At 49.3% G+C, this 12629-nt stretch overlaps 1 protein-coding gene across 2 annotated transcripts in view; it reads right to left on the bottom strand.

Annotated features, from left to right (window-relative positions):
- The window catches only part of LOC143997821 (uncharacterized), a 24344-nt gene extending 13984 nt beyond the window's left edge, over positions 1 to 10360 (bottom strand). The window contains exons 1-4 of one of the 2 annotated variants that reach the window (XM_077493639.1): positions 10166 to 10360; positions 7813 to 7910; positions 4800 to 4874; positions 1334 to 1418 (exon numbers count right to left, since the gene is read on the bottom strand). In XM_077493639.1, the coding sequence (XP_077349765.1) occupies positions 1334 to 1418; positions 4800 to 4829 (115 nt within the window). In that variant the 5' untranslated portion in view covers positions 4830 to 4874; positions 7813 to 7910; positions 10166 to 10360. The remainder of the gene's footprint in view (positions 1 to 1333; positions 1419 to 4799; positions 4875 to 7812; positions 7911 to 10165) is intronic. The other variant, XM_077493640.1, reaches the window with a different exon arrangement.
- Positions 10361 to 12629: the final 2269 nt, after the last annotated feature.

Genomic DNA, 12629 nt, shown 5'->3' with positions numbered 1-12629 from the left:
CAATTAATGGCACTTCTGTGTATCTGTTAAAGGGCGGCACGTTTCCGTGGTGTTGGGCGAGCGATTTTGCACGCGTTCCCGACACACAAATGTGAACTTAGGCTAAATATCTCAGTTACATTTGTGGTCGGTGTAAATGACATTGGGGCTTGGTGTACAATCCTTTCATTCACGCTAGTGGCCAGTGTGAGGGTCCCCCTCACCCTCACATTAGTGGTCAGTGTAAATCCCCATTACATTGGTGGCCAGTGTAGAAACTCCTCTTTATATTGGTAAAAAAACAAAAACATACATTTGTGGTCAGTTTCAAATCCTCCCTTACATTGGTGGTCCACATAGAAGCCCCCTTTAAATTGGTGGCGAGTGTAAGAAAATATTTGCCCAGGGTCCAATCAATATTAAAGATGGCCCTGGCTGTAGGTATAGTATGAGCCCTCCCCCTTCCATAGGATATGCACTGCAGGTATGGTATAAGCCCTCCCCCTTCCATAGGATATGCACTGCAGGTATGGTATGAGCCCCCCCCCCTTTCCATAGGATATGCACTGCAGGTATGGTATGAGCCCCCCCCCTTTCCATAGGATATGCACTGCAGGTATGGTATAAGCCCTCCCCCCCTTCCATAGGATATGCACTGCAGGTATGCTATAAGCCCTCCCCTTTCCATAGGATATGCACTGCAGGTATGGTATGAAGCCCCCCCCCCCCCCTTCCATAGGATATGCACTGCAGGTATGGTATGAGCCTCCCCCTTCCATAGGATATGCACTGCAGGTATGGTATGAGCCCCCCCCCCTCCATAGGATATGCACTGCAGGTATGGTATAAGCCCTCCCCCTTCCATAGGATATGCACTGCAGGTATGGTATGAGCCCTTCCCCTTTCCATAGGATATGCACTGCAGATATGGTATGAGCCCTCCCCCTTCCATAGGATATGCACTGCAGGTATGGTATGAGCCCCCCCCCCCCTCCATAGGATATGCACTGCAGGTATGGTATAAGCCCTCCCCCTTCCATAGGATATGCACTGCAGGTATGGTATGAGCCCTTCCCCTTTCCATAGGATATGCACTGCAGATATGGTATGAGCCCTCCCCCTTCCATAGGATATGCACTGCAGGTATGGTATGAGCCCCCCCCCCCTCAATAGGATATGCACTGCAGGTATGGTATGAGCCCCCCCCCCCCCTTCCATAGGATATGCACTGCAGGTATGGTATGAGCCCTTCCCCCCTTCCATAGGATATTCACTTCAGGTATGGTATGAGCCCTCCCCCTGAATACACACTATTGGTACAGTATGAGCCCTCCCCCTTCCATAGGATACGCACTGCGGGTATTGTATGACGCCTCCCCATTTTGCTGCGTCTGGTTTGGTAGTTCTTCATCCTTCGTTTCTTTTCTTCCCATCCTCTCCTGTTGGAATGAAAGGAGTTAACAATGAGCACATTCATTTCCAGGTCATGTCTGCTGCCCATCCCCCCCATCTGCCCCCATACCTATTACATTTCTATATAGACTGCCACTGATCACCAAAGCAGAAAATGCAATTTTCCTGGCTCTCTTCTGGATGCAATGGCTTCAGCCACTGAGTAGTGATACGCTTAATGCCCGGGGGTTCGGGTGCCGAATCTGAACCTCACTGAAGTCAATGGGAGTCAAATATTGGAAATCCGTCATGGCAATTTCCTAGACTAATCATGAGATTGCCAATCAAATGGCAATGGCGGGGGTGGGGTGGGGTGGGGGCACTATCCTGAGGGACAGGTACCAAAGCAAAAAGAAAAAAAAAATAAAGAAAAAAAAATCTTCCTTCTGGTGTGAAGTTTCCCCATCTGTACAATGTTTAAAAGGTATAATTCTGGGAAGTCTGGGAATGTTGGGAAGTTACAATAAATGATTTTAGGATGTCTGGGAATGTCTTATTCCGGGAAGTCTGGGAATGTTGGGAAGTTACAATAAATGATTTTAGGATGTCTGGGAATGTCTTATTCCGGGAAGTCTGGGAATGTTGGGAAGTTACAATGGATGATCTCGGGATGTTGGGAAGGTATAATTCCTGGGAAGTCGGGGAATGTTGGGAATGTATAATTCCGGGATGTCTGGGAACGTTGGGAAGGTATAATTCCGGGAAGTCTGGGAATGTTGGGAAGTTACAATGGATGATCCTGGAATGTCTGGGAATGTTGGGAAGTTACAATGGATGATTTCAGGATGTCTGGGAATGTTGGGAATGTATAATTCTGGGAAGTCTGGGAATGTTGGGAGGTTACAATGGATGATCCTTGAATGTCTGGGAATGTTGGGAAGTTACAATGGATGATCCTGGAATGTTGGGAAGTTACAATGGATGATCCTGGAATGTCTGGGAATGTTGGGAAGTTACAATGGATGATTTCAGGATGTCTGGGAATGTTGGGAATGTATAATTCTGGGAAGTCTGGGAATGTTGGGAGGTTACAATGGATGATCCTTGAATGTCTGGGAATGTTGGGAAGTTACAATGGATGATCCTGGAATGTTGGGAAGTTACAATGGATGATCCCGGAATGTTGGGAAGTTACAATGGACGATCCCGGAATGTTGGGAAGTTACAATGGACGATCCCGGAATGTTGGGAAGTTACAATGGACGATCCCGGAATGTTGGGAAGTTACAATGGACGATCCCGGAATGTCTGGGAAGTTACAATGGACGATCCTGGAATGTCTGGGAAGTTACAATGGATGATCCCGGAATGTTGGGAAGTTACAATGGACGATCCTGGAATGTCTGGGAAGTTACAATGGATGATCCCGGAATGTTGGGAAGTTACAATGGACGATCCTGGAATGTCTGGGAAGTTACAATGGACGATCCTGGAATGTCTGGAAGTTACAATGGATGATCCGGAATGTTGGGAAGTTACAATGGATGATTTTAGGATGTCTGGGAATGTCTAATTCCGGGAAGTCTGGAATGTTGGGAAGTTACAATGGATGATCCTGGAATGTCTGGGAATGTTGGGAATCTACAATGGATGATTTCAGGATGTCTGGGAATGTTGGGAATGTATAATTCTGGGAAGTCTGGGAATGTTGGGAGGTTACAATGGATGATCCTTGAATGTCTGGGAATGTTGGGAAGTTACAATGGATGATTTCAGGATGTCTGGGAATGTTGGGAATGTATAATTCTGGGAAGTCTGGGAATGTTTGGAAGTTACAATGGATGATCCCGGAATGTTGGGAAGTTACAATGGATGATCTCGGGATGTTGGAAAGGTATAATTCTGGGAAGTCTGGGAAGTTGCAATGGATGATCCTGGAATGTCTGGGAATGTTGGGAAGGTATAATTCCGGGGAAGTCGGGGAATGTTGGGAAGTTACAATGGATGATCCTGGAATGTTGGGAAGGTATAATTCCGGGATGTCTGGGAATGTTGGGAATGTATAATTCTGGGAAGTCTGGGAATGTTGGGAGGTTACAATGGATGATCCTTGAATGTCTGGGAATGTTGGGAAGTTACAATGGGATGATCCTGGAATGTTGGCAAGGTATAATTCTGGGAAGTTGCAATGGATGATCCTGGAATGTCTGGGAATGTTGGGAAGGTATAATTCCGGGATGTCTGGGAATGTTGGGAAGTTACAATGGATGATCCTGGAATGTTGGGAAGGTATAATTCCGGGATGTCTGGGAATGTTGGGAAGGTATAATTCCGGGGAAGTCGGGGAATGTTGGGAAGTTACAATGGATGATCTCGGGATGTTGGGAAGGTATAATTCCTGGGAAGTCGGGGAATGTTGGGAATGTATAATTCCGGGATGTCTGGGAACGTTGGGAAGGTATAATTCCGGGAAGTCTGGGAATGTTGGGAAGTTACAATGGATGATCCTGGAATGTCTGGGAATGTTGGGAAGTTACAATGGATGATTTCAGGATGTCTGGGAATGTTGGGAATGTATAATTCTGGGAAGTCTGGGAATGTTGGGAGGTTACAATGGATGATCCTTGAATGTCTGGGAATGTTGGGAAGTTACAATGGATGATCCTGGAATGTTGGGAAGTTACAATGGACGATCCCGGAATGTTGGGAAGTTACAATGGACGATCCCGGAATGTTGGGAAGTTACAATGGACGATCCCGGAATGTTGGGAAGTTACAATGGACGATCCTGGAATGTCTGGGAAGTTACAATGGATGATCCCGGAATGTTGGGAAGTTACAATGGACGATCCCGGAATGTTGGGAAGTTACAATGGACGATCCCGGAATGTTGGGAAGTTACAATGGACGATCCCGGAATGTCTGGGAAGTTACAATGGACGATCCTGGAATGTCTGGGAAGTTACAATGGATGATCCCGGAATGTTGGGAAGTTACAATGGACGATCCTGGAATGTCTGGGAAGTTACAATGGACGATCCTGGAATGTCTGGGAAGTTACAATGGATGATCCCGGAATGTTGGGAAGTTACAATGGATGATCCTGGAATGTTGGCAAGGTATAATTCTGGGAAGTCTGGGAAGTTGCAATGGATGATCCTGGAATGTCTGGGAATGTTGGGAAGGTATAATTCCGGATGTCTGGGAATGTTGGGAAGTTACAATGGATGATCCTGGAATGTTGGGAAGGTATAATTCCGGGATGTCTGGGAATGTTGGGAATGTATAATTCCGGGATGTCTGGGAAGTTACAATATAACAATGTTTTACTTTTTTTCCATGAGGATTTATATGTGAAGCCGCCACAAATAAACGTTTAATAAACCGTCATTAGCTGACAATTCTTATTCCCGCAGGAAGGAACTCACCGCCTGTATTGATGGAAGGTGTCGGGTCATCCTCTATCTTTATCTGGATCCTTTCAAGTACGACCTCCGGAAATCCTGCGCCAACCAAAACATGGAGAGGTCATTATGTTTGGATAACTTGCAACATTTTCACATGTAAACTCAAGACTTGGCTGGTTCATTGCCATCCCGTCCTCCTCAATCTACCATGCCGAGTCTGTATTCCCACTAAACCCCACATAGATTTCCTGCAAGTATAGAGGTCCAAACATTCAGACAGTTGAGGTTCACACATGGAACTGGATACACACTAAATGGCCAAATGTATGCGGAGCCCCCTCCAAATGACGGGGTTCAGGTGTCCCCAGTGAAGGGTCCCGGTAATCCTCCATCATACAAAGACATTGTAGACTCTTGTGGTCTTCACAACCTTATGTTAGCAGTTTGGTGAAGACCCTTTCCTGTTCCACCATGACTGTGTCCCCCCCCCACCCACCCCCCCCGTGCACAAAGCCATCTCCATAAAGACATGGTGTGACCAGTTTGGTGTGGGGGAACTTGAGTGTCCTGTACAGAGCCCTGACCTGATCCTTACTGAACGCCTTTTGGAATGAATTGGAATATCAGTACCTGACCTCACAAGTGGGCACAGATTCCTACAGACACCAGCCAGGATCTTGAGCCTCCTCAGATGAGTGGGGGCTGTCTGAGCCACAAAGGGGGACAACATTATGGGAGGGGAAGGGAGAACAACTCCAGAATAATGGCCATGGGAGGGGAGGGCGGCAACTCCATATTAATGGCCATGGGAGGGGAGGGGGGCAACTCCATATTAATGGCCATGGGAGGGGAGGGGGGCAACTCCATATTAATGGCCATGGGAGGGGAGGGGGGCAACTCCATATTAATGGCCATGGGAGGGGAGGGGGGCAACTCCATATTAATGGCCATGGGAGGGGAGGGGGGCAACTCCATATTAATGGCCATGGGAGGGGAGGGGGGCAACTCCATATTAATGGCCATGGGAGGGGAGGGGGGCAACACCATATTAATGGCCATGGGAGGGGAGGGGGGCAACACCATATTAATGGCCATGGGAGGGGAGGGGGGCAACACCATATTAATGGCCATGGGAGGGGAGGGGGGCAACACCATATTAATGGCCATGGGAGGGGAGGGGGGGCAACACCATATTAATGGCCATGGGAGGGGAGGGGGGGCAACACCATATTAATGGCCATGGGAGGGGAGGGGGGCAACACCATATTAATGGCCATGGGAGGGGAGGGGGGCAACTCCATATTAATGGCCATGGGAGGGGAGGGGGGCAACTCCATATTAATGGCCATGGGAGGGGAGGGGGCAACTCCATATTAATGGCCATGGGAGGGGAGGGGGCAACTCCATATTAATGGCCATGGGAGGGGAGGGGGCAACTCCATATTAATGGCCATGGGAGGGGAGGGGGCAACTCCATATTAATGGCCATGGGAGGGGAGGGGGCAACTCCATATTAATGGCCATGGGAGGGGAGGGGGCAACTCCATATTAATGGCCATGGGAGGGGAGGGGGCAACTCCAGAATAATGGCCATGTGAGGAGAATAACTTTATTTTAACCACTTGCCAGCCGCTTCACCTAAGAGTACAGCGGCAGAGTGGGCTTTCCTGTGCCGGATCACAAACCTAGTACGTAATCCGGCACTTCCATGTAGGGGGCGTGCGAACCCCACCAGCATCACGGCTGTGCTGTGATTAAATAAAGCACAAGCTGACCAGTGGGTGCCGGTCAATGGATGTCCGCCATATTATTGTCTGTGGATAGAACGGGGGGCTACTCCATATTAATAGCGATGGGGGAAGAGCAACTTCATATTAATGACCATGGAGGGAATGGAGGTACTCCATATTAATAGCCATAGTTTTGAAATGGGATGTGCAACAAGCTCATATAGGTGTGAAGGTCAAACCCGCAGAGACACACTCGAAAGAAAGCCTTCCCAGAAGAGTGGAGGCTGTTATAGCCACACAGGGAGACCAACTCCATATAAAATGGTCATGGGTAGAGAGAGCTCCTCCATAATATTGGCCATGGGTAGAGAGAGCTCCTCCATAATATTGGCCATGGGTGGAGAGAGCTCCTCCATAATATTGGCCATGGGTAGAGAGAGCTCCTCCATAATATTGGCCATGGGTGGAGAGAGCTCCTCCATAATATTGGCCATGGGTAGAGAGAACTCCTCCATAATATTGGCCATGGGTAGAGAGAACTCCTCCATAATATTGGCCATGGGTGGAGAGAGCTCCTCCATAATATTGGCCATGGGTAGAGAGAGCTCCTCCATAATATTGGCCATGGGTGGAGAGAGCTCCTCCATAATATTGGCCATGGGTGGAGAGAGCTCCTCCATAATATTGGCCATGGGTAGAGAGAGCTCCTCCATAATATTGGCCATGGGTGGAGAGAGCTCCTCCATAATATTGGCCATGGGTGGAGAGAGCACCTCCATAATATTGGCCATGGGTAGAGAGAGCTCCTCGATAATATTGGCCATGGGTAGAGAGAGCTCCTCCATAATATTGGCCATGGGTGGAGAGAGCTCCTCCATAATATTGGCCATGGGTAGAGAGAGCTCCTCCATAATATTGGCCATGGGTGGAGAGAGCTCCTCCATAATATTGGCCATGGTTTTGGATTTGGTAATTTGGTCTCATATAGATGTGGTGGTCTTTGCTCCACATATAGCGATAAAGTGTAAGAATATGATTGATAATGGGGCAGACGTTATGTAAGAAGGGTATCTTCTGCTGCTCCCCTGACTTACCTCCACGTTCATTATGTTCAAAATGACATTCCAAATTTGATGGCGGCCTGGGAAGGTCAAGGTGCAGCCAGTCTGGCTCTGAACCCCGGAATAGTCACATGCTGTGCCACGATTGTAGATACAACCACGGCACAGCTCCCCCCCTCCTAGTTGTAGTCCACTCCCATCCATCTTTATACACAGCCCCATGGCAGTCCATCATCTACTCACGTAGCAGGTTGGGGTCCATGCTGATGAAGGCCTGAGCTCCTTTGATGCTACTGAGATACTTGGAGTCCAACAACGACATTCTCCACCGACTGGATGTTCTGGAGAGAGAGAGAGAGAGAGAGAGAGAGAAGATGACGACACGTTCCTGAAGCTGTGATGGAGTTCTTGACCCTGATAGCCATGGATTTGTGCAGAACGTTTGGAGTTTAAGGGATACTACTGGCTGCAGTTAAGGCTGCAATAGGGAGGCAGGGACAGAGTGCGGTCACCCTATACCAGGAAGTGGCTGGGTGAGGACCCCTGAGGGCAGGATCACCACATTATTTGACTGGAATTTAGGATTGAAATGACATTACCATGTGAAAGCTTCTATGAGATTTTAGGGGTTGGGATCACGTAGTCTGGGGGCGCATTCACAGTTAAGGGTATCACTGAAGTGAAGAACATTAATGCACACGCATTGACATGTCTTATAACATGAATTGATGTCACATAGGATGTCAGTGCCCCACATTGGATGATAAAATGTATCTTTATTACTAACAATGCAGCACACCACAATACATGGTGTGTGCCTTGCAGTGTTCTGCTTGTGTGTTGTGCTTTGGGGACTGCTGTACCGTATGTTAGGGTGGCATTCACAGTGCAAGGCACCCCAACATATAGGACATCCTCTGACTGACCAACCTTTGATTCGTCCTTCATTGCCTATGTTGGGGGTCCCGGTGGTGACCATTTCAGGTCAGGACGGGCAGATCTCACCATCCATGGTACTTGGTCTCACCATCCATGGTGAGGGATCTGCCTGTCTCTGACAATTCATAAAATATACAAGTGGGTACCATAACGATAGAGAGGGTTTGGATCCTGGGGGACGGATTATCACCTGCAGTTGCTTCTTAGTCGAAGGGTCTCCAAGCTTTCTAAACCAAGGGCCAGTTTACTGTCCTTCAGACTTTAGGGGGGCCGGACTGTGGCCACTGGGAGAAAACAATAGTCCATCTTTGGTGGACATCGTTGGGGTCAGTAGGAGGAATAGTGCCCCATCGTTGGTATCAGTGGGAGGAATCGTGCCCCATCATTGGTATCCGTGGGAGGAATAGTGCCCCATCAGTGGTATCAGTGGGAGGAATCGTGCCCCATCAGTGGTATCAGTGGGAGGAATCGTGCCCCATCAGTGGTATCAGTGGGAGGAATCGTGCCCCATCAGTGGTATCAGTGGGAGGAATCGTGCCCCATCATTGGTATCAGTGGGAGGAATCGTGCCCCATCATTGGTATCAGTGGGAGGAATCGTGCCCCATCATTGGTATCAGTGGGAGGAATCGTGCCCCATCATTGGTATCAGTGGGAGGAATCGTGCCCCATCAGTGGTATCAGTGGGAGGAATCGTGCCCCATCAGTGGGAGGAATCGTGCCCCATCATTGGTGTCAGTGGGAGGACTCGTGCCCCATCATTGGTGTCAGTGGGAGGAATCGTGCCCCATCATTGGTGTCAGTGGGAGGAATCGTGCCCCATCATTGGTATCAGTGGGAGGAATCGTGCCCCATCATTGGTATCAGTGGGAGGAATCGTGCCCCATCAGTGGTATCAGTGGGAGGAATCGTGCCCCATCAGTGGTATCAGTGGGAAGAATCGTGCCCCATCAGTGGTATCAGTGGGAGGAATCGTGCCCCATCAGTGGTATCAGTGGGAGGAATCGTGCCCCATCAGTGGTATCAGTGGGAGGAATCGTGCCCCATCAGTGGTATCAGTGGGAGGAATCGTGCCCCATCAGTGGTATCAGTGGAAGGAATCGTGCCCCATCATTGGTATCAGTGGGAGGAATCGTGCCCCACCAGTGGGAGGAATCGTGCCCCACCAGTGGGAGGAATCGTGCCCCACCAGTGGGAGGAATCGTGCCCCACCATTAGTGTCAGTAAATGAAAAAGTGTCTCAAAAACCAGATAAAAGCAATCAAAGGGCCACATCCGGCCCCAGTTTGGAGACCCCGGCGTTAGTCCATTCCGGGGTCAGTAGATAAATACAATTACTAATACTTCTAACTGTTAACACAACAACAACGTATTCCAAGTCAACAACCATCATTCCCTGTCCCAGGAGCTGACAATCTAATTCCCCGGCTCTGTAAATTAGACATCACATGGTGAATGAAGAGATTGATTTGCCCTGCAGACGGTCCATGTGACGTAGCTGAAGATTGGGGGTACGGTGAATCTTGTCTATGGATGGTCACTGATGCCCCCCACACTGTCCCCCATTATACAGATCCCTATATACAGGTATATAAACACAGGACCCCCGGGGAGGGGGGAACCAATACATGACGGAAGGGGGGTCATTCTCTACTCACCCAATAACACAGAGGATGGGGCGCCTTCGAGGAATGTACCATGGGAGGACAGCAGAGCTGCAAGACGTAGATCCCGGCCTGTAGTGTGGCCCTGCAGTCTTCTCTGGGGCCCCTGGAGGAGGCGAGTTCAGGAATCCCTGTATTCAAAACACTGAGAGCTTCCTCATGAGAGACAGAGAGAGAGGAAATACGCAAAACAGGGGGGAGGGGGCAGATCTGGAGGGGAGGGGGGCGAGCTGAAAGGGGGGATGTGAGTTGAATGGGAGGAGGGGCAGATCTGGAGGGGAGGGGGGCGAGTAGGATGGGAGGAGGGGGACTTCCTCCATTCTAACCACCAGAGAGCCTTGGCCATATTGTAACAACCATTGAGCCCGGCATTGCTACATTGTAACCGCCAGTGATTCCGGCATTGCTACATTGTAACCCCCAGTGATCCCGGCATTGCTACATTGTAACCCCCAGTGATCCCGGCATTGCTACATTGTAACCCCCAGTGATCCCAGCATTGCTACATTGTAACCACCAGTGATCCCGGCATTGCTACATTGTAACCATCAGTGATCCCAGCATTGCTACATTGTAACCATCAGTGATCCCAGCATTGCTACATTGTAACCATCAGTGATCCCGGCATTGCTACATTGTAACCCCCAGTGATCCCGGCATTGCTACATTGTAACCCCCAGTGATCCCGGCATTGCTACATTGTAACCCCCAGTGATCCCGGCATTGCTACATTGTAACCCCCAGTGATCCCGGCATTGCTACATTGTAACCACCAGTGATCCCGGCATTGCTACATTGTAACCATCAGTGATCCCAGCATTGCTACATTGTAACCATCAGTGATCCCAGCATTGCTACATTGTAACCATCAGTGATCCCGGCATTGCTACATTGTAACCATCAGTGATCCCAGCATTGCTACATTGTAACCATCAGTGATCCCGGCATTGCTACATTGTAACTACCAGTGATCCCGGCATTGCTACATTGTAACCACCAGTGATCCCGGCATTGCTACATTGTAACCACCAGTGATCCCGGCATTGCTACATTGTAACCACAAGTGATCCCGGCATTGCTACATTGTAACTACCAGTGATCCCGGCATTGCTACATTGTAACCACCAGTGATCCCGGCATTGCTACATTGTAACCACCAGTGATCCCGGCATTGCTACATTGTAACCACAAGTGATCCCGGCATTGCTACATTGTAACCACCAGTGAGCCCGGCATTGCTACATTGTAACCACCAGTGATCCCGGCATTGCTACATTGTAACGGGCGGTGATCCCGGCATTGCTACATTGTAACGGGCAGTGATCCCGGCATTGCTACATTGTAACCACCAGTGATCCCGGCATTGCTACATTGTAACCACCAGTGATCCCGGCATTGCTACATTGTAACCACCAGTGATCCCGGCATTGCTACATTGTAACAGGCAGTGATCCCGGCATTGCTACATTGTAACGGGCAGTGATCCCGGCATTGCTACATTGTAACGGGCAGTGATCCCGGCATTGCTACATTGTAACCACCAGTGATCCCGGCATTGCTACATTGTAACCATCAGTGATCCCGGCATTGCTACCTTGTAACCATCAGTGATCCCGGCGTTGCTACATTGTAACCACCAGTGATCCCGGCATTGCTACATTGTAACCACCAGTGAGCCCGGCATTGCTACATTGTAACCACCAGTGATCCCGGCATTGCTACATTGTAACGGGCGGTGATCCCGGCATTGCTACATTGTAACCACCAGTGATCCCGGCATTGCTACATTGTAACAGGCAGTGATCCCGGCATTGCTACATTGTAACGGGCAGTGATCCCGGCATTGCTACATTGTAACGGGCAGTGATCCCGGCATTGCTACATTGTAACCACCAGTGATCCCGGCATTGCTACATTGTAACCCCCAGTGAGCCCGGCATTGCTACATTGTAACCGCCAGTGATCCTGGCATTGCTACATTGTAACCACCAGTGATCCCGGCATTGCTACATTGTAACCACCAGTGATCCCGGCATTGCTACATTGTAACCCCCAGTGAGCCCGGCATTGCTACATTGTAACCCCCAGTGATCCTGGCATTGCTACATTGTAACCACCAGTGATCCCGGCATTGCTACATTGTAACAGGCAGTGATCCCGGCATTGCTACATTGTAACGGGCAGTGATCCCGGCATTGCTACATTGTAACGGGCAGTGATCCCGGCATTGCTACATTGTAACCACCAGTGATCCCGGCATTGCTACATTGTAACCCCCAGTGATCCCGGCATTGCTACATTGTAACCACCAGTGAGCCCGGCATTGCTACATTGTAACCCCCAGTGATCCTGGCATTGCTACATTGTAACCACCAGTGAGCCCGGCATTGCTACATTGTAACCCCCAGTGATCCCGGCATTGCTACATTGTAACCATCAGTGATCCCAGCATTGCTAC

The sequence above is a fragment of the Lithobates pipiens genome, unplaced genomic scaffold (assembly GCF_037356315.1).
Source record: "Lithobates pipiens isolate NorthernLeopardFrog02 unplaced genomic scaffold, aLitPip1_a1.2 Scaffold_19, whole genome shotgun sequence".
Lineage (NCBI taxonomy): Eukaryota > Metazoa > Chordata > Amphibia > Anura > Ranidae > Lithobates > Lithobates pipiens.
Note: the sequence above shows the minus strand (reverse complement) of the source record. Positions and strands in the feature narration are given on the sequence as shown.